We start from the raw sequence: 25,438 nt of genomic DNA on the forward strand, positions 1-25,438 counted from the left end.
ATAACAATACAATAAGAAAAAATAATGCAAATAAAAATACAGCATAACAGCTATTTACCTAGCATTTGTATTGCATTAGGTATTATAGAGATGATTTAAAGTGTACAGGAGGATGTGTGTAGGTTATATGCAAATACATCATTTTATATAGTGACTTGAGCATCTGTGGATTTTGGTATTTGCTGGGAACCAATTGCCCGTGGATACTGAGGGATAACTACTATATTTCTGATGCCATTGAGAGGGGAACCTGCAACATGACTACATGCTAGGGATCACATATCTGTTGGACAACTCGAATTTTTGGAATTGGTTCAGGTTACATTTTAGTTTGATTTCTGCAAAGCATGACTTAGAAAATCAGACTTTTTTTTTTTTTTTGGTCATCTTTGTTATCTATGTATATGCATATTATATATGCACATAAGATATTATAGTCTTGATGTTACAATGTTATTAATGCTTCATGATATAAATAGCTAGTATAACTATTTTTTGTTCATTTTTCTGACTAATACTTAAGAACTTTTTACATTCTTCTAACCATAAGAATAATTTATTAATGAGGATCCCTAGAGCCTAGAGTCTAGGCCAGGGTGTGGGAAACGCTTTCTTAAAGGGGCAGTTAGAGTAAATGTTTTCAAGCTTTGCAGGCCAGAGAGTCTCTGTCACAGCTGTTCAGCTCTGTCCTGGTAGTGCAAAAGCAGCCATGGACAATATGTAAGCCAGTAAAACTTTACATAGGAAATTAAGTAGCTGGCCTGCAGGCCATAGTTTGCCTATTCTTGGTCTAGGCATGGAGAAAACTTATAATAAAACATAAAGATGGGAAAATGTGGTGGCATGATGCTGTCTTGGTGAATTTTCTTCATTGACATGTTCAAGATTGCTTCATACAGGTTCTGTCACATTGCCAGTTTACTTAGAGTCTTGCCAGAGTTAGAATTATTCATTTTGATTCCCTGAAACTTAATTATTACACACTGTTATTGTCATCCATTGTCATATTCTGTTACAGTATATTTAAGAAAAGTTAATTGATTTTTATCATTTTTCAAATCATGAATTAACAATAGTGTTTTAAAAATTTATTATGAGTTGAATGGATGCCCGCCACCTCAGCTTGATTTTAATAAACAAATGCTTAGAAAAAAGTCAGTGGATTTGTCAGTATATTTGTCTCTAAAAAATACTTTTCATCTCATTCCTCTGTTAATTTTCTCATTTGCAGCCAAGAACGAGTAATCTTTGTGTACTAGAAAACCACATATTGCAGTTCTGCTTATTTATATTTTGCACCCACCTACTTGAGAAAAGGATTTGAAGTGGCTGTAAACCTGAAGCTGCTATAAAATGGAGGAAGGAGCAGGGAAAGAGGAAAGAGTTACTGCTACTGAATAATGAATTTAGATTGGTGACCTTTAAGACAGCCAGAGCCAACAAGGGGAAGTACCAGGTTTTATGCTGTCAAAGATATGTTTTTTGGGGGTTGTTGCAGTTGTTATTTTCCCCTAAAAAAGCATATTGGTAGACTTGTAGTTTCCACAAATAGAACAGTGAAACAATGACATTGTTTCTGTCTGGTTTTAGGAATGCATTGTCCTATGCATGCCTGGTATATATGCACTAAGGGCAGAGAACCCAGTAGTATTAACAGTTTGTTCTCTTAGGCTACTTTTCCCCAGTGCAGGTAGAGCTTTACCAAATGATCTCTGAACTTGGGAATGTTATTAATAACATTTTTAATGTCTTGCCCATAACGTACCTGTGGGCATTGTCAAAGGCCATAACCTTTCCATAGCTACCACTCTAGTGGCAGCTACTTCTCTTTTCTTGCCCTCCCCACTTGCAGTTTTTTTCTATTGCAGCCTAAACAAATTACCACAAAGGTAGTGACTTAAAACAATGCAAATTAATTTTTTTACAGTTCTGTAGGTCTAAAGTCTGGTATGGGTCTCATCAGACTAAAATCAGTTTGTTAAGTTTGACTTTCTGGAGGTTCTAGGAGAGGATCCATTTCCTTGTTCATTTTGATTGTTGGCTGAAACTGCATCGTTCTTGTGTGAAGACTGAGATCCAGTTTTCTTGCTGGCTTTCAGCTGAGGGCTGTTCCTGAGTTCTAGAGACTGTGCTATTCCTTAGTTCATGGCCCTCTTCCTCGGTCTTCAAATCCAGTGACAGCAGATTGAGTCCTTCTCAAATCTCCTCTTTCTGACATATCCCAGAAAAGTTCTCTGCTTTTAAAGACTCATGTGATTAAATTGGGGCCACCTGGGCAATGCAGAGTACTCCCCATTCAAGGTATTTACCCTTTTGCCGTGGAAGCTAACACATTCACAGGTCCTGGGGATTAGGGCATGGACGTTCCTGGGGTTCATTATCCTTCTGACCACACCATTGAAGTAGCCTCCCGATTTCTTGCCCTGTTTTCCCTTTATATTTCCATTAGTCAGTTCTCTGTGTGACAGCCAGAGTAACCTGATGTAAGTCAAAACTTATCATTGCTCTGCTCCCTTATCGATAACTTTCTATACACTTCTTCCTATTTAAATAGCTTTGTGATTCATGTTCCTATTTGAGTATCTGTGTCTCCTATGGTTAAAATGTTACTGAGAACATTGTGTTATAAATGAGATTTTATGAGAAAGTATTGTGCCTAAGTGAAAACTAAAACACGATTCTTCTGATTAAATAAAAAGCAAAATATTAAGGACATAGAGAAAATTTGCTGTTTTATAGTATGTCACCTTTGCTTTAGAATTTGTGGGTCCTGGAATAACCCTCTCCCCCTATTCACTGGTTCTCTAGCACAGATTCTAAAAATGGCAGTGATTACTTATAATTTAGGCCACACAGACATAATAGATAATATTTTGAAGGCAATTTACAAGGCATGGTACACTGAGAACATAACAAGAGTGGTGAAAGATCCCCTGGGTAGAGAGAAATCCTTTCTGAGGAGTCTCCTTTCTGAGGGTTTGGTTTTGTAATTAATTCTACTTTAATGCAGTCATGTTATATTGGGTGTGAAGTCATGTTATTATTATGTGTCCTTCATACTAGCTTCATGAGAAGGTGGCAGAGGACACAAAAGCAAACTGACATCTGTAATACTGTCAAGATTTTAATTTCTAGAACACTTCTGGGAGTCAGTATTTATTTTTCCCTCTGTTACCCACCACCTATGTACAAGTCTCCTTTTGTAATACCAGTAACTTTCTGTTCTGTTGACTAGGTTGTCAGAATCATCTGTTAAATTACAGGCATACCTCGTTTTATCGTGCTCCACTTTCTTGCACTTCGCAGAAATTAAGTTTTTTACAAATTAGAGGTTTGTGGCAACCGTGCATCAAGCAAGTTTATTGGCAACCTTTTCCCAACAGCGTGCGTTCACTTATGTCTCTGTGTCACATTTTGGTAATTCTCACAATATTTCACACTTTTTCGTTATTATTATATCTCTTATGGTGATCTGTTATTAGTGACTTTTGGTGTTACTATTATAATTGTTTTGGGGTGCTGTGAACTGCACCCATATAAGACAGCGAACTTAATTGGTAAATGTATGTGTTCTGACTGCTCCACTGTCTGGCCATTCCCTTCCCTCTCCCTGCCTCCTTGGGCCTCCCTGTTCCCTGAGACACAACAATATTGAAATTAGGCTGATTAATAACCCTACAATGGCCTCTGAGTGTTCAAGTAAAAGGAAAAGTCACACAGGTCTCTCACTTTGAATCCAAAGCTAGAAATGACTAAACTTCATCAGGAGGGCATATGGAAAGCTGAAGTGGGCTGAAAGCTAGGCCTCTTGTGGTAAACAGCCCAGTTGTGAATGCAAAGGAAAAGTTCTAGAAGGAAGTTAAAAGTGCTATTTCAGGGAATACACACAGATGATAAGAGAGTGAAACAATCTTTACTGCTGATGTGGAGAAAGTTTGAGTAGTCTTAATAGAAGAACAGAGCAGCCACAGCATTTCCTTAAGCCAAAGCTTAATCCAGAGCAAGGTTCTAACTCTCTTTAATTCTTTGAAGGCTGAGAGAGGTGAGGAAGCTGCAGAAGAAAAGTTTGAAGGTAGCAGAGTTTGGTTCATGAGGTTTCGGGGAAGACACCATCTCCATGACACAAAAGGGCAAGGTGAAGCAGCAAGTTTTTCCCAAGATCTGCCTAAGATAATAGATGAAGGTGGCACACTAAACAACAGATTTCAGTGTAGGTAAAACAGCCTTCTATTGGAAGAAGATGCCATCTAGGATTTTCATAGCTCGAGAGAAGTTGATGCCTGGCTTAAAACTTCAAAGAACAGGCTGACTCTCTTGTGAGGAGCTGATGTAGCCAGTGCCTTTAAGTGGAAGCCAGTGCTCATTTGCCATTCCAAAAACCCCAGGGCTCTTAAGAATTATGCTAAATCTACCCTGCTTGTGTTCTGTAAATGAAACAGCAAAACCAGGATGACAGCATATCTGTTGGCAGCGTGGTTTACTGAATATTTTAAGCCCATTGATTGAGACCTGCTGCTCAGAAACAACATCCCTTTCATAATACTATTGCTCACTAACAGTGCTCCTAGACACCAAAAAGCTCTGATGAAGATGTGCAAGAAAAATAATGGTGTTGCATGCCTGCCGACCCAGTGTCTATTCTGCAGCCCATGGATCAAGGAGTAATTTTGACTTTCAAATTGTCTTTTTTTTTTTTTGTAAATGTCTTTTTTATTGTAAAACTAACATACTGTCCAGTTACATTTCTCCCAAAAAACCACAAACTGGGTAGTAACTAAATCTCTAGGCAATATATTCAAAGCTAAGAGAATTCAACAATTAAAAAAACAAAACAAGTCCTCAGATCCAGTTGTGGAAGCCCTGCCACCTATAGGCTAGTCAGTACAGTGGTACTCCTGGACTCTAGAAGGCTGGAAGACATCTAGTAACCTCACTCAGAACATTTACTTCAAGTAGCCTTTTTCCAGTTTCCATCTCATGAATTAAGTTAATATTTTGTTAACTCTACTTCAGAAAACTTTTTACAAGTTTTTTTATGTACAATGACAACTTTTAAAAGGTCACAAAAATTAACTGGACAGTAAACTAGGTAGAAATCACTTTACAAAAAAGACGGAAAGCCCAAAATGCCACTTTATATGGAGAACCCACAGTTCAGTTTTATGCAGAGCAAGGAAAAAAGAAACTTTGGATCCTACTAGGAGAAAGTCAGCCATAGCTTTGGAGTCTGTACTCAAGCTATGCATGCAATGAGGACCATATTCTGCTAATACTGCTACATTTGTCTTACTGTTTGTTTAATATTAACAATTATAAACAGAGCAGTGCAACTATTAACAGTATTTGGAGCAATCCTTATAGTGTTACACAGTGTCAGGCACAACGTTTCACTTCTCTTCACACCTCTGGTTCTCTCTGTATCCTGGGCTTCCTTCTCTTCTGTATAGTCATTTTTGCTATTGAAGGTCTTGAGAATCTCCTCAGGAGCTTTCCTCTTGATCATACTGGCAACAGTCTTGCATGTAACATCAAGCAAATCTTTGATGTCTGAGTACTTGGCAGCCAGTGTTCCTTGGTCAGCTTTCAAGAATTCTTGGCCCCAAACAGGGATATGGTCTGTTTGCTTTTCTTCATTCTCATCATCCTCAGGAAGAGGAGGATCATCCTTGTGGTGGGTGCACCACTGAATGACCTTTTTCAATATTGCTGTATTAACACTTGGTAGAGGAACTGGGTCATCATCTCCTTCATTATCCATTTCCAGATCTTCCAACATGAGTCTTCATAGTCACAGTTGTTTGGCAGTTTCCACATGAACTTCAAATATCTCTCCATCAGAACTCTGTAGCTTAACTGAAGGCATGGTGTTCAGTCTCAGAGATGGCTGGCCGAAGGCTGATGGGAGCTGGGTGATGTCTGCACAAGAAGAGAAAGGTGGAGGACAAGGTTAATCCAAGTCTTCTTATTTAAGAAATATGTTTTATAAGGCTATATAGCTGCCATAGATAGTGATTCCTCTGATGGATCTGGACAAAGTAAATTGAAAACCTTCCGGAAAAGATTCACCATTCTCGATGTCATTAAGATCATTCATGATTCGTGGGAGGAGTTCAAAATAGCAACATTAACAGGAATTTAGAAGAAGTTGATTCCAGTTTTCATGGATGACTTGGAGGAGTTTAAGACTTAGGTGGAGGAAGTAACTGCAGGTGTGGTGAAAATGGCAAGAGAACTAGAATCAGAAGTGGAGCCTGAAGATGTGATTCGGTTGCTATAAGCTCATGATAAAGCTTTGAACAGATGAGTTGTTGTTTCTTATGGATGAGCAGAGAAGTGGTTTCTTGAGATGGAATCTACTTCTGGTGAACTGTTAAAATGACAACTAAAGGTTTAGAATATTACGTAGACTTAGTTAAAGGCAGCAGCCTTTGAGTTCAGTCTTGAGAGAAATCCTACTCTCAAGATAGTACCAAACAGCGCCACATTCGACAGAGAAATCTTTTGTGAAAGGAATACGGCAAACTTCATTGTTGTCTTTTTTTTTAAATTTCAAAATATTAAAGGGGTACAAATGTTTTAGGTTACATGGATCGCTTTGGTAATGCTTGAGTCCCGGCTATAGGTGTGCCCATCACCGAAATAGTGTTCATTGTACCCATCAGGTAGGTTTTTAATTCCTCCCCTCCTCCCCCTCCCCTCGGTTGGTTTCCTCTGAGTTTTACTTACCTCTGTGTACATGTGTGTTGATCAATTAGTTCCAATTTAATAGTACATGTGGTGTTTGTTTTTCCATTCTTGAGATACTTCAGTTAGGAGAATGGGCTCCAGTTCCATCCAGATGTTGCAAAAGGTATTAATTCATCTTTTTTTATGGTGGAGTACTATTATTTTAAGAAACAGCCATAGCCACCCAACCTTCAGCAACCACCTACCCTGATCAGTCAGCAGCCATCAACATTGAGTGAGGCAAGACCCTCCATCAGCAAAAAGATATGACTCGCTGAAGGTTCAGATGATTGTTAGCACTTTTTAGCAATAAAGTATTTTTTAATTAAGATATGTACATTTTTAGATGTAATGCTATTGCACACTTATGTTAACATAACTTGTATATGCACTGGAAAACAAAAAATTTGGTGAATATTGAGATATTTACTTTATTTCAGTGGTCTGGAACCAAACCTGCAATATCTCTGAGATGTACTTATATTTTATTCAGTAAATTCTAAGAGACCGGAGAAATGTTTAACATGTTTTGAGCTTCATTCCAGGTGGCTAATTATTTTTGTTTTAACAATATCTAATTGCTAAAAGGGAAGGTTGTAGGTACCTGGTCAGTTCATTTATGTGGAAAATCTTAACCATGGTGGGTAAGTCATTTTTATTGTACTTAATTGTAACATCGGTTTTATTTTTATGAAGATGTTTATTATTAATGGTGTTTTAAAAGACTAACCTTTATAATATGGAAAACATTTTGTTTTTGTGAGTGTGTTATTAGAAAGTTAATTTCTATTGCTGGAATATGCACGTATCTGAACTAATGTTTGGAGAATATTTCCTTTGTTGAAAAGTTAACAATAAAACAATTCGGTGGGATACATACACACATTCCCTTATTTTCAGCCTATAATGTATTAATTGAAAATTTCAAATCCATTTAACATTTCTTATAAACCTTGGTAAATACTTTGCCTAGATAATTTTTTCTTTTTTGCTATGGTTTAAGAAAACTTTAGTATCCCTTTAAGTTGAAAGCCTAAAAGTGAGTACTTATTACCCAGAAAATACCGTTAGAGAAGAAAGTAATGAGAATCAGAAGCTAGTTTATTTCCTAGAAACTTCATATCAGTTCAAGCTTATCCAGTTACTGTGGGTCCTATCTAATTATCATAATTTTATTTATGTGCATGACATTAAATTTACATAAAGTAGAAAGGTGAAAATATGACAAACTGTAAAGTACTAGGGAGGAGAAAGCAGATTGAGTATAAAAAGCAAGCAGTTTGCTAACCAGCTATATATTTCAGAGAGTGGAATGTTAACAGAAGACACTTTGATCATTTGAAGAGGTGACATGAAAGAAAAATAGCAACTGTTTAGCAACCTAAAAAGAGATGCTGCTTTTATTCTCTAGATTGTCCCTCTATCTCTATTTGATTGTTCTCATGTGACTCTTCCATTCCACAATTGTCTTTATGTTGTTTTATGAGCTTTTTTCGTTTAATGTATTTTTGTCATTACCATGTAGAATTAGAATGGGGGAATTTTTTAGAAGTTTTTTTTGTGTATTTTTTGTGGGTACTTTGTTGTTGATGGTAGGGAAATGTGTGTGTTTCTGTTTGTCCACTATTCAGGTGATTTAAAAAAATTCACATTTGTATCTTGGTAGATGCTCTTGAGTTCATTTGGAACTGACTTTAATATAGAGCCGAAGTTGCCAAACATATGTTAGCTTGCTCTAGAAATGTAATATTTGCACTGTTAGGAACTCTGGGAAAATGTTTTTTATTGGAATTGGGGTAATTGATTTGCAACATTATAATGCTTGCTTTTAAAACCATTGAACATTTAAAGTCATTTTTGTTAATTTAGGAACATAAAAATGTATGTTGCACGTGGATTTAATTTTTAAAAAAACTTTACAGGAAATTATTATATTTGTGAAATAGCCCAAAACATGGGAAAAGCAATAAATAGAAGTAAAAAGCGAAAAAGAAATCTAGCATTATTATATTTAGGGGACTTAGTGATTTTTATATTGTCAAACCAATAGAGGAAAAAATTCATTTCAGAAAAGAATATTGGGGCCAGGGGTGGAAGGATAGAGATTTCTTTTTCCCTAAAGAAGCACTTCACAAAACTAATTGAACACAGCATTGTATATGTAACTTAGTTATTTTTGGTTTATTTTCTCTTCATGGGCTTAGGTACTGTACCCCTGCCCTCTATTTCAGTGCCTAGTAATAGTAGTGTAATTTCAAGAGAATTTTACTTTCATCCCACTGCATCAATCCTATCCTTCGTAAAGCCTGACATTGTTTTACAAAGGAGTGATATCTTTTATTTTATAGCTAGAGATTTTACAAAAGGCTTTAAGAGTTAACTGATACTTAAATGCAATATGTAATCAAATATGAAAGATGGATGTCGGATCTTTCCACACTAGATTAAGCTGAAGAGACTACAGTATTAAGTAGTTTGAGGATGATATTTCTCACCTTCTGGGAAAACAAACAAAAAGAAAACTGAGGGATGGGACACCTGAGACCAGTTTCTCAGACTTAACTCCTTTGTCAGGGCTCGCTTTCATTGGGAGCTGGCCACAGAGAAGCATACTTCCAAAGTTATTTTATTTCTTCCTTCAAAAGACAGCCTGTAAGGTCCACTCACCCATATTATGATTTATTAGATTATGATGCAGAAGACACAGAAAGTGCAAAATGGGAAGGGAATTTTAATTTTAATGTTATTTAATAATTGTAAATGTCTTAATAATAGGAAAGTAGAATTAATATTGTCTGCCTTTAGTTTGTCTTCCTTGCCTTGTGCCCTATTTTAATTCACCTTTTCCCCATATCTTCTTATTCATCTTCAAAAACAGGTTGTAAAGTCTAAAATAAAGTCTAAAGTTACAGTATTTCATCTTTTTCCTCATGTTCCTTCTCCCTTCACTATAGCAGTGAGCCACGGTTATAAAATTATTACATATATCTCCAGAGTGTTGGAATAAGGAAGACAGTGAAAGAGAAAGATTGAAAACCCCTTGTGATTTGTCAGGATATATCATTTTTAAATGGAAGCTTCATTTCCTGTAGTTAAGTTGCTAATGAGTGGTGATTGCTGTCTTGAACCAGGGCATAAGAATTAAATGCTGATTCTGTGGGTTGTTTGAATAGGTTGCTACTGACCCCTTTTCTGCCATTTTAAACACAGCAAGTACTTCTGTCTAGAAAATTCCTTTGAGCAAATAAGGTGAATGTAAGCTAAATGTGTTAGGATAGAGTAACTGCCAATAAGATAACCGTTTTTGGCAGTTTACATGGTTTCACTGAGTAGTCTTTGGCTTTAAACAATTTTGTTTGTTTCAAACAATGCCCAAAAACCATTTTCATGTTTTCAAAAAGGGTTTTTTCACAAATGAAATGATTACTTTAAAAACTTTGTTATGATCAGGTGATCTTTAGCCAGTGTTCTTTATTTGATATCTTGAAGTGAATTTTGAATATGGGTTTTTAATAGAGACTTTGTAGTCTGTATTCAAGAATGACCATATTTTTTGATAGCTCAGAACAATTCGTATATACGTAATTTATTAGCTCATGAGCAACAACTGCAAAGGAAAAAGATTTAAGTTTTACCTTATCTTGAAGACAGAATTTAAAACGACTGTATCTTCCCGTCTTTCCTTGACGCTTTTTAATTTCTTCTTTTTTTCCCCATTGTTTTACTAGGGCGACATACCTTCTGTTGAATACCTTTTACAAAATGGAAGTGACCCAAATGTCAAAGACCATGCTGGATGGACACCATTGGTAGTTCTCTGTTTGTTTTCTATTCTCATTCTCTTTGTTTATAGTTCTTGTAGTTTGTAGTTAGTTGTTCATATATCATCCTCTGCCATACTTAGTCGGAAGAATTTATGTTTTCACCAAGTATGAGAAAATGATTACTTCCCATCTAGCTTTTCGTTTGTGACAGGCAAAAAATTGGCTACCTTTTGACTGACTACCTTTATTTAGATTTAGGAATCCAGTGACTGCAGAGTTTAGCTAATGTGTGGAGGTAACTGCTACAACTGACATCAGGCTCCATTCTGCAGCATTGCATGTCAGATTTCTTGCAACAAAGAGAGATCCGAGGAACTGGCATAGAAGTGTGATCACAAGGCAGGGATTCCTACTGAGGGTCTGCCTTAGCCTCACTGATAACCTATCCAATTGCAAATATATAGAGGCAGTAGAATTCTTGGCTTACACTGAACATTTTTAAAAGGCTTATTATTACTAAAAATGCAGTGTGAAGAATACTCCGGATAAAAAATGGCACAAGATACTTGGAAACAATTGCTATATGGGCTAATTACAGTAGGACAATAAACATGAGATTTGAATGCAGCCACAGAAGTGTAAACAAATGAGTGGATGCCTTTATCCTCTAAACCAGAAAAGCAGCACAGACATTAGGAGACTCTTAATAGGCCAAGTGGAAAAAAGGTTTAAATTTATATATCATGACTTCTTGCCAAATTTTTAAGCTGGGTAGGTTTAGTTTGGATCAGAATCACTTTGTTGTTTGGACTCTACAGGCTGGCTAACCTTTTCAAAGAAAGGGTAATATATAAATATAAATATATATATATATATATATGTATTTATATATTTTCAAAGAAAGGGGATTGATTGATCGATTGATTGATTGCCAGTATGACAAATTATAGTAAAAATTGGTGCATAGTTTAGAGCAGTGGTCCCCAACCTTTTAGGCACCAGGGACTGGTTTCATGGAAGATAATTTTCTATGGACTGGGGTGGGGGTGGGTAGGTGGGCATGGTTTCAGGGTGATTCAAGCACATTACATTTATTGTGCGCTTTGTTTCTATTATTACATTGTAATATATGATATAATAGTTATACAGTTCACCATAATACACAATCTAATGCCACTACTGATCTGACAGGAGGCGGAGCTCAGGCGGTGATGCAAGTGAAGGGGAGGGGCTGTAAATACAGAAGAACCTTGGCTTGTGCCCACTGCTCACCTCCTGCTGTGTGGCCCTGGGTTCCTGACAGGCCACAGACTGGTACCAGTCCGTGGCCTGGGGGTTGGGGACCACAGATTTAGAGAGAGTGATGCTTACGTTGGATTCCTTTCTAGAAATAGACCTACAGATGTTGAGTGTGGTATCAGTGATTATGAATTGAAATAGACATACTTAAAAAGTGCAGTATGTGAGAGATTTATTAGAATACAACACAGAAGCATTTCTAGCAGCAGTTCATAAGGACATAAAGAAAGATTTGAACTTAAGGCATCTTTAAACATTTCATTGTTATCAATTTTGTCATTCATTCAATAAATTCTTTTAGAATTCCTACTCCATGTTATTTGTTATCAGTGACACTAGCCATTCAGTAATCTGTAGCTTCAGCAAATAGCTTGTCTTGTAAATACTCCTAGGATATTCACTTTGTTGGGTGGTTATGTGGATGTGCTGGTGCACCAGAGGTATATGACTAAACACCTGGTTTAGTGACTTCTCTTCAATCCTGGAGAATTGATTTTATGCCTTGATCTGTTTGTTAAATACTAAGTCTTTTTTTTCTTAATGTTTTAAAGTTATTGTAGGACAATTTAGGAGCTAGTGGTTTCAAGCTACATTTTCTTCTTTAAAAAAGAGCTCTTTGGCCTCTTTGACCCAAGGCTCAAATGAATAGACTTTTCTTTGTTCCATGAGTTGCACAGATCTTGATCACCATGTATCGTATCACAAACATTATTTAATAGTGGCTTTTACTCTTTGAACAATTGGTCTGTATGAGTAAGAATAAATTTACTGACTGAGGTTCACATTTATTTTTCTGTAGTGTGACGTAGTTATAATATCATCCATTGCTCTTTCTCATCACTTCTCTCACTCTTTTTTTTAAACAAATGTAATTAGCATGAAGCCTGCAATCATGGGCACCTGAAGGTAGTGGAACTGTTGCTCCAGCATAAAGCATTAGTAAACTCCACCGGGTATCAGAACGACTCACCGCTTCATGATGCGGCTAAGAATGGGCATGTGGATATAGTCAAACTGTTACTTTCCTATGGAGCCTCCAGGAATGCTGTGTAAGTAGTTCAACTTAAAAATTGATTTTTAAATTGACTCGAATTCCTGAATCAAGGCATGTGATGAAGCAGAGACTAATACTCAAAATTGATGGCTTTTTCTCTTTACATTCACAATGAAAATTAGATGCGATCATCAGGTTCTGTATTTAAAATCAGCATGCATGCCCTTTTCCCTCATGATACAATTGGTGCTCTGTATCTGTGGGTTCTGTATCCAAGTATTCAACCAACTGTGGATCAAAAATACTTGGAGAAAAAACCCAATAAAAAAACAATAGAACAACTAAAAAACTACAAATAATACAGTATATCAAATATTTACATAGCATTTAGATTGTATTAAGTATTATAAGTAATCTAAAGATTAAGTATATGGGAGGATGTGTGTAGGTTACGTGCAAATACTACATCACTTTACATAAGAGACTTGAGCATCTGTAGATTTTGGTATCCACAAGGGTCCTGGAACCAATTCCACATGGATATGGAGGGGCAACTGTGCCTTTATATTTGACATATTTGAGGGAGATTTGCTATCTTAATTCAGAAACAATTGTCAAATTAATTTTGGAAGCTTTCATTTTATGGACAAATTTGCTTAGTGTTCATATTCTGTAGTTTGATTCATACTTATTAATAAGAAAATGATTATTATAGAAATAATTATTTCATATGCTTCCTAACACTTCAGAATTATTTTAAATATTCCATTCCTTTTATACATTTTCTGTGTACTTCATATAACAACAGTTAAAGTATGTAAGAATTCTGATATTGGACAAGGGCGGTTGAATTATTTCTTAGACTTTTCATATCATTCAAATGAGGCCCTGGGTAAATTGTTTTTCAGTGTCAGGACACAGAGATGCATTAGTGAATGCCGGCAGCTGCATTTTAAAATTGCTATTCAAGAGTGTCACAGGCAAATGCCATATGTAGATATTTTTATCTTTAATCTGTAACTTGGTTCATGTCTCCCTATATATTTTATTCTTTTCAGTTAATCAGATAGTTGAAATGAAAATGGAACAATTGCCTCTCTGTGCCCCAGTTGCTTCTATAGGTTTGAAAAGAGCATACAAAAGTCAGACTTACCCTAATTACAGAAGAAAATAAGAATTACAAAATGCAGAACTGACAAGTTGTCATCTTTTCTTGGTAACCATTTAAGATAATTGAAAAACAAATTAATGACACAAGAATGTACCATATTTTGGTGCTGTTAGTTTTAGTAAATGTGTCTAATTTCTTTTATTTCTCATCATAAAGTTGTAACTGGGGCAAACTCAGGTGATATATGTGTTCTTCTTTTTTATTTTTCTGTGTGTGTGTGTGTGTGTGTGTGTCTCTGTATACATGGACCTAACAGAGATATCTATTACCTATACAAGGACCTAATAGATATGACCCTCCTAGGGGTGTAGCAAGCCATTTGGTAAAGCAAGTCGTTGCTTGGGTCAAGTGAAACTGAATAGTTTCCATCCCAGGGTTCTTAAATCAGCCATGACTACTTTAATGAATGGAGCACTGGTCAGGGCGTTAGGGAATCCAGCTTTTATTTGTGACTCCATTATTGACTTTATAGCTTCAGGCAGGTTAATTTCTGTGCCTTGGTGTCCTCACCTATAAAACATGGGTGATGCCTGCTGCGTTTCTATTTCTTCAGAGCACAGTGAGGATTAATGAGCCAAAACACAGAGCCTGTCTTGTGGTTTGTACACCATGATTCTTCACTGCTCTGTGAGAGCCTATTAATATATAAGGAGCGGGCAGGAGACAGTGAGTGAGTCTGCCTTCACAGGTGGCTTCGCTGTTGTTTTAGATAGGCTTATCAAGTGAAGTGGCAGATTTGGGTCTATCTTTAGCCCTGCAATGTCCAGTAGACCTTTCTGTGGTGACAGGAATGTTTATGATGCACATTCAGTAGCCACTAACCACCTGTAGCTATTGAACACTTGAAAATTGGCTAGTACTACTGAGGCACTAAATTTTTATATGCATTTAATAGGCACGTGTGTCAGTGACCACTTTGTCAGACAGCCATTCCATACAGTTAGGATTGCTGGGCAGGACGGATTGCTGTTGGGTGAAGGACAGTAGGGCAGATGCAGGTGTAGGTTTAGTCCTAGGGTATAACGGTGTGGTGGCTGTTCCTAAGCATTACAGTTTCTTATCCAGACTATTGGTCATCATACTTAAGTATTTTCCTGTGTTTTTTGCTTTTTGTTTTATTTTGTAGTAAGTGTTGTTCGCCTGATTGGCTTTACACATTTCCCAAGTGATCTCCTTCTTTTCAGATTACCTTTCTTTAATTCATTTCCCGTACCACAGCCTGAGTGATTTCAAAAAATGCAAGTCTGGCCAAATTGCTTATTTGCTTAAAACCCTTCCATGACTTTGTCTTAAAGCCTAATGTTTTTAAAATAAAGGTGAAACTCCATGTTCTCCCAGACCCTTCCAAGTGCCTACCATAGTCTATGCTCACAATTGTTTGTAAAGTGAATTAGTAAGTGTTTGAATGAATGAAGGTATTGGGTATTTTTTCCTCTCTTTTGATAAAAGGTGAGATGAGATGAAAATAGGAATTGCGTCCTTCTGCCACCAACTTCACTAAGTGTGACAAGTTTTTGTGAGCTGCACCTTTTCTAGAGTCGTAGAACTGGCTCCTGGGAGCTGTTAAAATAAATTTTGTGTGCTTCCTGAACAGAATTCTTAGCCTTGTGCCCAACTGGCATCCCTAGCATGTTACTTTTTGTGGGATTGTGGTTACCCAGAGTAATTCCTATATACAGCCTTGACACTTTTAAGGCCTCCCTGCACCACACACACCTACCACCCCCTCAATGTCCTAGATATGGTCCTTCTAGAATTAAGTAGTGACAGGTAATAGTAGATGAAGTTCATTCCTGTCCCCTCCTCCATTTCTTAAGGAGATTATGGGATGGGGATGGGGCATGGAGACTGTGGGGTTTTCTTTGCTCTTCTTTTTTTGCCGGAAGCTCTTACTCCTTATAAGCTATTAATATCTTAGATTCTGGAATCTGAGCTGGCAAGCATATTTTCTTTTCCTTTCTCTGCTTATACTAATATCTCTTTAACTCTTAATGGAACTTTTTTCTCAATAATCAGGGCTAGACTCTTCCCATACCTAGAGGAAGGGTAAGAACCAGAAAGGGCAAGAGCCATTCTTCTTTCCATCTCTGGTTAGGGCTCGCTACTTTGACTAATTGAAGAAGCAGCACCCTTTTGCTTGTTCCAGATTTCTAAATGGCCTCCTTTAGCTCTTGAACGGACATTTTGGCTGTCTCCTTCATTACCTCAAGATTGGTGTCTTCTCCTAGATGCCTTTCTTTCTCACTGGTTTTGTCACACTCCCTCCATCACTCCTCACTTTATCATCTCCCTGGTTCTGTCTGGCTGCTTATGTTCTAGTAGGAGTGAACAGATGGTTAAATCACTGATTATAGAACAGTGTGATGCATGTGTTTATAGCATAGTGTCCAAAATTCTGTGAAAATCTAGAGTAGGGGCTGCAAGTAAGACTAGAGGAAGTTATGAAAGAGTTTCTGGAGGAAGCAGCACTCCAACTGAGTTGAGAAGAAGAAAAAGAATGGGGATATGGGCTTTTCAGGAAGGTAAGATGCCAGGTGCTAAGGTATTCTAAGGCTAGACTGTTTGTTCATTCATTCTAGGAACTTGGTAATGATATAAGCCTGTCATTTATTAACTTTCATTTATTCATTTGTCAAAGCTTCCAGGACAATATTATAAATAATGGTGGTAGTTGGCTTATTTCTTTAGTTCTTCTTTTTAAAAAAATATTGACGGTAGCTTTACAGTCAATATTAATATCAGTGTTAAAAATAAAGGTTTCTGTCCTGTGGAAGCTTTCTTCCATTTATTTAAAAAATTTTTTTAACAAGACTATATTTTATTTTATTATTTTTAGCTTATACTCAGATGACCTTACACTTTTTACTAGTTGATATCATTGGTACGTTTTTTAATATTAAAGCATTCTTCCTTTCCTGGGATAAATTTGACTTTGTGTTATTCTTTAAAGAAATATTTTACATCCGTTTTCTATGGTTTCGTTTAGGAATTCTGCATTTATGATTATAAGTTAGAATGATTCATGATTTTATCTTTCATTTCTTGCCCTCAGATTTTGAAATCAGAGTTACATTCATAGCTTCAAGTAATCAGATTGCGTTCCACTTTTTCTGTTCTCTGGACTGTGAATAGAGTATATTACAGAAATAAGCCCCGCCCCCCCTTGACACATGTTATCTATTTTGATAACTTGCATATATAATTTTAAGAGATACCACCAATTTTATTTAGTTATCACTGTGAAATACTAATGTATTAATAGTAGAATACGGACACTAAGGAGATGGACTTTTTTTATCCCATTAAGTTTATCCTTAACACATTAACTGCCATATGAGTTGTATTTAACAACGGGTTAAATAGTTTTGAGCCTGGGGCCTCATGAAACATGTGTAACTCACGTCTGTCTCTTCACCTTGGGAGCCGTGAGAACTATTTTTTGAGTTGCATATAACTCACAGAAAACAAAAAAATAACGATTTTTTTCATTAAATTAGAAAGGAGCATTTTGTTTCTGAAAAGTTTTTATTCTGTTTTTCTAATAAAACATCATAGCCCCAAGGGAAAATTTTTTTTCTAGTGTGGCAGTCAATGTGTTAAATAGTGCCTGTGGACTAAAAAAGTTTGCCTAGTTTGCAGTTTTATCTGAGGCCATGATTTTTAGGAAGATTCCCGTGAAGATCATCTTACCGATGCTTAACATGGGCCACACCAGTGAGCCAGAGTCTGAGGAAATACTGTCCCTGCTGTGTTCCCCACGTGCGTATCAAACCTATGAACCTTGAAGTCTTCGTTTGTGTATTTTTTAGTCAAGTGTTGTGGTAGTCTCTGCATCCTGAATGCTAAACGGTACTCTCCTTGTTTTCACATACTTCAAGGGCCTGGGAGTTGAAGTAGGCCTGTAGGCCAGCGTGTCCATCCATGTTCATTGCACTCTAGACATGAGGAGGTGTGGCTAATGGAGTTATTGGAAGCATGTTCCATGAGAGACCTGTGTCTTGAACCAAATGCAGATTCTTCATACTCAGTATTTGGTATATTTTGATTGGCTTTATAACTTTCCTGCTACTATAAGAATTTTAGTTTGAATTATTTCAATTGGGAGTGAAGCAAACTAAAAGAGAGGACTACAAAGAGTTGGAATATAGTCCTGGGGGAGAGAAGAAAAACTAAGGTAAAATCCAGCCTCAGAGTTACTCCTGATTGTTTTCAGGAGAGAGGAAAGTTTGTATGAGACAGTTAAGGGATCCAGGTTGTATTCTGATGCGTTCTACTATAAGCTGTCTTGAAGGGTGCTAAGTCCACATGACCTTAAAGATTGGAGAGGCTCAAGAACTATCTTTTCAGTAATGATTTATAAAATGTAAAGATAACCAAGAGCCGTTTTGTAGCCCAGGAAGTGGAGGGAGTAAACAACTCGATCATATAATTAGGCATTAAATGTTTATGGAAGAATAGACATAGGAAAAAGAAAGAATGGAATATTATCTACTGCAAAGCCAAGTGAATTTAAAAGCATCTTATTGAGTATTGGTGAAGGGAAACCTTAAAACCTTATAAGCCAAGGCATGATAGCTAGGAATCAATCATATACAGTACTGATTTAAAATATCACTGATGATCTTTATTTGCCATCTTCATTATTTCATTAAAAAATAAAGAGGCCAGCCTGGGCAACACAGCAAGACCTCATCTACAAAAAATTAAAAACAATAAAAGTTAGCTGATGTGGTGGTGCGCACCTATAGTTGCAGCTCTCAGGAGGCTGAGGCAGGAGGATGGTTTGAGCATAAAAAGTTTGGAGCTGCAGTGAGCTATGATTGCACCACTGAACTCCAGCTTGGGCGACAAGCAAGACCCTGTCACAAATAACAACAAAAAAGTAAATAAAGGGGCTTTCAGAGTATACCAATGAAGTCTCCCAACCTATTTTTTTCCCATAGAAGATATGTTCTTCAACTATGAATTTTCCCACTGCAAAGTTTTTGGGCCCTAATTCTTTATGATTATGGAGGATTCAAATATACAATAGGAAGTCATACATCTACTTCAGACTTTATCTTTTGATTTAGTCTTAATATTTTGGCAACTTACCATTTTTATTTATTTTTTATTTTATTGTTTATTTTGTTGGTGGGTTTTTTTTTTTATTGTTTTTTTTTTGTTTGTTTGTTTTTTTTTGAGAGGGAGTCCTGGCTACTTTTGCCTTCAACTTGCTATCCTCCTGCCTTAGCCTCACAAGTAGTTGGCACTATAGGCATGTGCCATCGCACCTGGCTATTACTGTTTTTTAAAAGTCACATTGTAGTTAGATTGCTTTATAATGTGCATTGAGCTTTTGCTATGCAAACTTCTGCATTTTTAAATGTGTCTTATATTTAAATACAGTATTAATTTACCTAACTCTGAATAATTTTTTGTATAAAAATTTACCTCTTGTGAACTAAAACAAGAGTCTGTTATCTAAGAGGGAAAATTGGTTCTATTTTGGCTTCAGTTAGTGAGAGAAAGGTTCATATCTTTTGTAATCCTTGTTGTCTGGGAAAAGTTATGTTGATAATTGTTCAGAAAGTCATTGGTTTATCCACCTTCCCCGCTGCCTTCTCTACATCCCAGTGTGAACCTGGGATCTAAAGCTGTTATGGGAGTGCGTGGAGAATAGCATGTGTTTTTTTATGGATACATAGGATTTAGAATTTGGTAATAGGTCTGACATTAACAGTTTTCCTTGGAAGGATATTGAATTCTTAAGTAGAAGATATTATATGGACCATTGGACCTATTAATTGTCCCACTGCCCTAGGTTAATTTTTAAAAAATTAATTGCCTACAACAGAGATATTAATAGTATACGTTTTATAGCTTTAAAAAACTCTCATGGTCTTTTGAATTACTGTGCTGCTTTTTCCTGCTTCACAGCAAGCAGAGTGACTTGAAAAATTAAATCTGTATGTTTGCAATTTTGTAGTTCATAGAGGATTTCGTTTATGGACTGTCTTGGTGTCTTGTCATGCGTGATAGGTTAGCATTAGTAAAAATGCCTTTTTGCATATGTTTTTGCAGATTGGATGATATGTGTGTACAAGTTTAAATTTGCCCATCTCTTCTTATCCCCTTTTGCTAGTGGTGCAACTAATTCAGGGCACAGTTGTAGGCAAGTGTCTATCATATCATTTCTGAGGGGAAAAGGACTGTATTCTGAACTGTGCCTTTGGGACAAAGCTGAAAGAAACATTAAGCACTGCAGTTTAACCCTTTGATAAGTAATTCCTTTTCGTCCGTCTTCACGATTAGAAGGAATCATAGTTAGGAAAAGGATTTTTCAAAGTTATCTAGTTCATATTCTTTTTCTTTAGATTGTACTATACAGGAAAATGAAAATCTCTTAATGTTAAGAGTGCATGCTTCTATACTTTCCCTTAGTAAACATCCAAATTGTCATTACAAAGCATACATAGAGCGTATCATAAAATTGGGGAAAATGAAGATGAGAGGTTAACATTCGGACATAACTTACTATGTTTCCTTATCTTCATTCTGTGTCTTCCAAAAATACAAATCTAATACATTAATATTAATAGCAGTTATTAAGTTGTTACTATATACCAGGCACTGTTTTAAGAACTTTTGATGTATTAATTCATTTTGTCTTTGCGATAGTCCTATAAAGTAGGTTGTGTTATTATCTACATTTTACAGATAAGGAAACAGGAGCACAAGTGGTTTAAGTAATTCCTCTAAAGTCACATGACTTTTGAGTGGCAGAGCTGAAATTTAAATTCAGGCAATCTGATTCTGTAACCCTATCTCTTAACTACCATGCTATACTGATGCCATCTCTCCTGCTTACAGCTGTTTAAGGAGGTGTTCAAGGTTTCTGATTGACTGTAGGGGGAAGTCCAACTCTTTGATACCTCCCTTTCATTCTTATGTAATCTGACCACAGCTTACATACAGTTCCAGAACACCCCATACTCCTGTGGTGTACTCCCTATCCCTCTCCCTCCCTGGGACTCTCTCCCCCCTTCTTTTTCTGTCTTTCTTTTCTTTCTTTTTTTCTTGGTGTTTCTGATTTGCCGTGCTGTCTCACTTAAAGTCCTTCACACACTTTTCTCTCTGGTGGGATATTCTTACTCTATCACTGTATTCTCTCTCTCTTTCTTTTTTTTACCCATTCAGGTCTAGGAAGCTTTACCAGACTTCAAAATCCTCTCTATGTATTTCTCTCTGCTTTCCCCCACTGAGCTCTGTGAGAACAGAAACTACCCTTTATCTCATTGGTTCCTTTGTGCCTAAGAGTTCTTGGTACATAAACAGAAAAATACACAAAATGTATTAAATGAAGGAATATTTTCCAAACTGATTACAAAGCTGTATTTGTAACTTCCCCCTACACGTGTATATATCACTCATTCCATGTGTGTTAAATGAATGATTATTGCTAGTTTAGATAAATATGTAAAGTAATACATGTATCCATTTCCATATAGAGTCTACTGTCAGTGTATGTAAGTAGCAGTGATCATCATCCTCCAGCATTTCTTAGTTTTTATATAGCAAAAAGCAATGGCTTATGAACGCTTAGATCTTCTGTCAGGGTTTTAAAATTTAAAATCTCCAGTCATATCTTTAAGGATTTTATATGAAACATTTTTCAAATAATAATTTGCAATCACAGGTTAAAGGAATAGGGCAGGAATACATTAGAGGAAAAGAACTGGTAAAATCTGCCAATGTGCTTACTGAATTATGAAGGAACAGAAAAAAAATTTAGGAAAAAAAATATCCTCTTGGTCTAAGATTATGTAAAATGTTTCAATAACCCCCTCCCCCAAATTATAATTTTTAGGATTTATTGTAGATAAAGTATATTATCTACATATAATCATTTGAAATTCACTTAATTGGAGAGTTTCTTTGAGAGGCATTAAAAATGGTACATATAAAAGGTATTAATATATTGTCATACAGTACATGTAAATTCAGCAATTTAGATGTTAACTTTTCCTATATTCTGTAAATAGCTTTAATTAAATAGGTGTCACATTAACCCATATAATTTAATTAGTAGACATATGTGCCTTTCCATTTTCACAGCTACATACTTTCTTTGTCTCTCATGCCTATTGCTTTATACCTGATTATTTCATCAATTTTTCATTTTGTATTTGGCCTTGCACATGAGGACACAGTGGGTAGATTCTTCAGCTTGCCTTCTTTCACCAGTTCCATACGTTTCAGCAATCTTGTTGCTTATTTTTTGCTTGGGTTCTTCACGTTCAGCCAACATAATCCAGTTTCTAGTCTGGGCTCAAGGCCATTTTTTTTGCCAGTGTGTATTCTTGACCTTCTTAGAAATCCATTTCATATATCACCTTATTACTTGAGATTTGGTTTACACTTTATCAGTTTGATACTTACTTGTTGAATGACTATTTGTCCTCAGTAGGATTATAGGCAAGGACAGTGTTTCTAAGTCTTACATATCCCTCCAAAATACCTAGTTTGAGTTTTAAGGCTTGGGTTAAATTATCTAGAAAACAGAGAACATACTACGTTTAAGTATATTTAGACAAAATCATTCTATAAGCTCTTTTGGTAACCTATTTTAATAAAATAGCAAATTAAATTGATGTCTATCTTGAGTCCATGATGTTGCACTAAATCTAAAAAAAAAAAACTTCCCTATATAGTGATGGAGAATAACTGATTTATCACTGTCTTCAGTTAGTAATCAGTCACACTAATAGTCCCTGTTACATGTGACAACATGTGACTTTTCCTCCATGTAGTACCTTTTTTTTAAATAAAGGGAATAAATCTATTTATGTGCATTTTGAATTGATTTTTCACAGTAAATCTCTAATCAAAGTGTCAGTCCATTCAAATATATCATTATGGGAAGAAAGCACACTTTTTTGTGCCCAAATAATAAAGAAGAAACCTTACCCCATCTTGTCTTGCTATAGTTTTTGAAGGTACCACATATAAACTTACATCTAATTCTAAATATTAGTGGTTGTTTCATGACAAAGCAGAAACAACATGACAGGATTTAATAGGCTCCGTCTCCCATGATACAGGGCTGATGTTTTACTAATTATCTTTCCAGCACTTACAATGTGCTGCTCAGTTCATTAGCAGTACAGGAGGGCTAAGAGTTTAGTGATTGTATATAAACTGAAGCCATTTGTAATCCAGGTGGAGAAACCACATGTTTTAAGACTATATAAGATAGTAAGCTTTGTGTAGTAAGGACCCTAAATGTAAATTGGGATCCTGCTAGTCATTTTGTAAAGCAGTTCTTTAGAAGGCAAAATCATCTTATTAATTTGGACCATTATTTAATTGGTTATTTTTGGTTTAAAGTCCTCACTAGCTGGTGGTGGTAGTTTGAGAAGTATTTCACTTAACATGTTTTCATGTTGTCATAGTGGACTTTTATTTGTATTTGTGTAAAATAACTAGGCTAATGTCATCCAGTTACTATGCATTAGTAAACTGCACTTGGTTGGGCTCTGTATTTTATATCTTTGGAGCGTAAAATCTACATTTGTCTTCGTTAAGAAGTCCTTGTGTGTGCAGTGATTTTTTTGATGGTATATAGTATGACATATTTTTTGTTGTTTATTCATGTTTGTACTTCCTGGCTTAAGGCCTAGAATACTGGTTCTTCAACTCAGATTTTTACTTTTGTATTTACAGCATATGTGTGTGGGGAGATTGTGTAGTTGGTATGGGAGCATAATAATTTAGAGAATGAAATTAGGAAGTATCAAGTATGGTGGATGAGAGCCTTTTGAAATACCCTGAGACTGTCTCCTCTAAATGTAAACAGTGACTTGTGTCACTTTGTTTTAAATCAGAAAGCCGAAGTACAATTGATTGCATTATACCTTGGCTGGAGAAACATGTTGCCAGAGGAAGGTTACACGGTGTCAGACCTAGCTGTGAAGGGAAGTCTGAGAACACAGACTCGTCAGTATTTATCCAGCACTGTGCAAAGAAGAAAGAGTGACGGAACCTGATAGTCACGAGTGGCAGTCATTAGAGAAACATTTGCTGTGGTTCATTTCTTGTCCTAATCCACTAGCTTTCTTTCCCCACTCTGCCAGCAAAACAGCCTTCACCAAGGTCATTAAGGACCTTGTGCGGAACTCAGTCCATGCTTTTATCATCTTGTAACCTCTGCAGCGCCAGACAGAGCCGACGCCTTCTTCCTCCTCTCCCCGTAATGTTTCACTCGGCTCCTTCCAGATCTTTTTCTATACATTCAATACGGTTTTCAAAATTGATATTATACCGTGTTTATAATTTTATATTCTGTATAACACACTGCATTTTCACGTGAACTCTAGTGGCCATTATATGTATATACCTTAATCTTAAAGACATAAAAGATTATAAAAGAAATGCTCATTTTGAAAACCTATTGCCATAGTATAGTATATTTAAATCATATTTTGGAACCATATTTAAGGAAGCAAAATAGTAGACAGAAGTCCTAGAGTTTTAATGAGTTACTGGTAATTGAAAGACTAAGGATGGGCAGTATTTAATTTCAGTGTAATTGAACAAGGGGAACGTGACCTTAGTCAAAGTCATTGGAACCTGTTCCTCTCTCTTTGTTTTCTCATCGATAAAATAATGGGATCATCCTGTGATCTCTAAAGTCTTTTCCAGTGTAACATTCTGTGATTGGTAAATTAGTGCATGCTGAGAAATTTGTATGAAATTGTTCTTGGAACCATATTAGTTTGTTCTGTGATAGCTGTGATTATTATTTAGTATACATACATGTTAAAATTAAGTTTTAAAGTGCCCTGTTCACTACTTTATTAAATTGTTTGTCATGTGGCATAATTTTCCTTCTAGTAGATCTAAATGCCTGTCCTGTGAATTTATCTAATTTTGTACTTTGTTTATATAGACTATAGAGCCTATAATAGCTATAGTAAATGATTTTTATTTGCATTTGAAAGCCTCTTACCCATAGTGATTCATGGTTATGAAGCCATATTTTAAAATATGAATACAGAAGAATACAGAGTTGTGAAAAAATTCATATGTAAGTAACAGTATATTCAATGAAAAACAATCCTTATAATGATCTGGTATGAAAATGAAATTTTATCTCTTTGGTCCTTTGAATTCAGCAGTTTTTAATACTAGATCCTTATGCCTAAGGTGAGTTCTGAGTCATTTATTTTAGTTAAACTTGTATATTATTAAGGATGTTGAAGAAATTGTTCTGCCAGTGTATCTATTTAGTTAAGAATCAAGCCACATGTTTTATTTACGTAAACCCATCTGCGCTTATTTTACCAGTAACATATTTGGTCTTCGGCCTGTGGATTATACAGACAATGAAAATATGAAGTCCCTATTGCTGTTACCAGAGAAGAATGAATCATCCCCAACAAGCCCTTGCTTGGTGGTAAGCATGGATTTAGCTTTGGGACATTTATATGTTTTATTGAAATT

The 25,438-nt window shown here is 36.0% G+C and overlaps 1 protein-coding gene and 1 pseudogene across 1 annotated transcript in view; one reads left to right on the top strand and one right to left on the bottom strand.

Moving 5' to 3' along the window:
• The window catches only part of BARD1 (BRCA1 associated RING domain 1), a 76,354-nt gene that overhangs the window by 26,344 nt on the left and 24,572 nt on the right, over positions 1–25,438 (top strand). Inside the window, exons 5-7 of the mRNA XM_045559070.1 lie at positions 10,455–10,535; positions 12,666–12,838; positions 25,283–25,391. Of these exons, the coding sequence (XP_045415026.1) occupies positions 10,455–10,535; positions 12,666–12,838; positions 25,283–25,391 (363 nt within the window). The remainder of the gene's footprint in view (positions 1–10,454; positions 10,536–12,665; positions 12,839–25,282; positions 25,392–25,438) is intronic.
• Positions 5,388–5,863, bottom strand: LOC123643508 (annotated as a pseudogene).

The sequence above is a fragment of the Lemur catta genome, chromosome 8 (genome assembly GCF_020740605.2).
Source record: "Lemur catta isolate mLemCat1 chromosome 8, mLemCat1.pri, whole genome shotgun sequence".
Taxonomy (NCBI): domain Eukaryota; kingdom Metazoa; phylum Chordata; class Mammalia; order Primates; family Lemuridae; genus Lemur; species Lemur catta.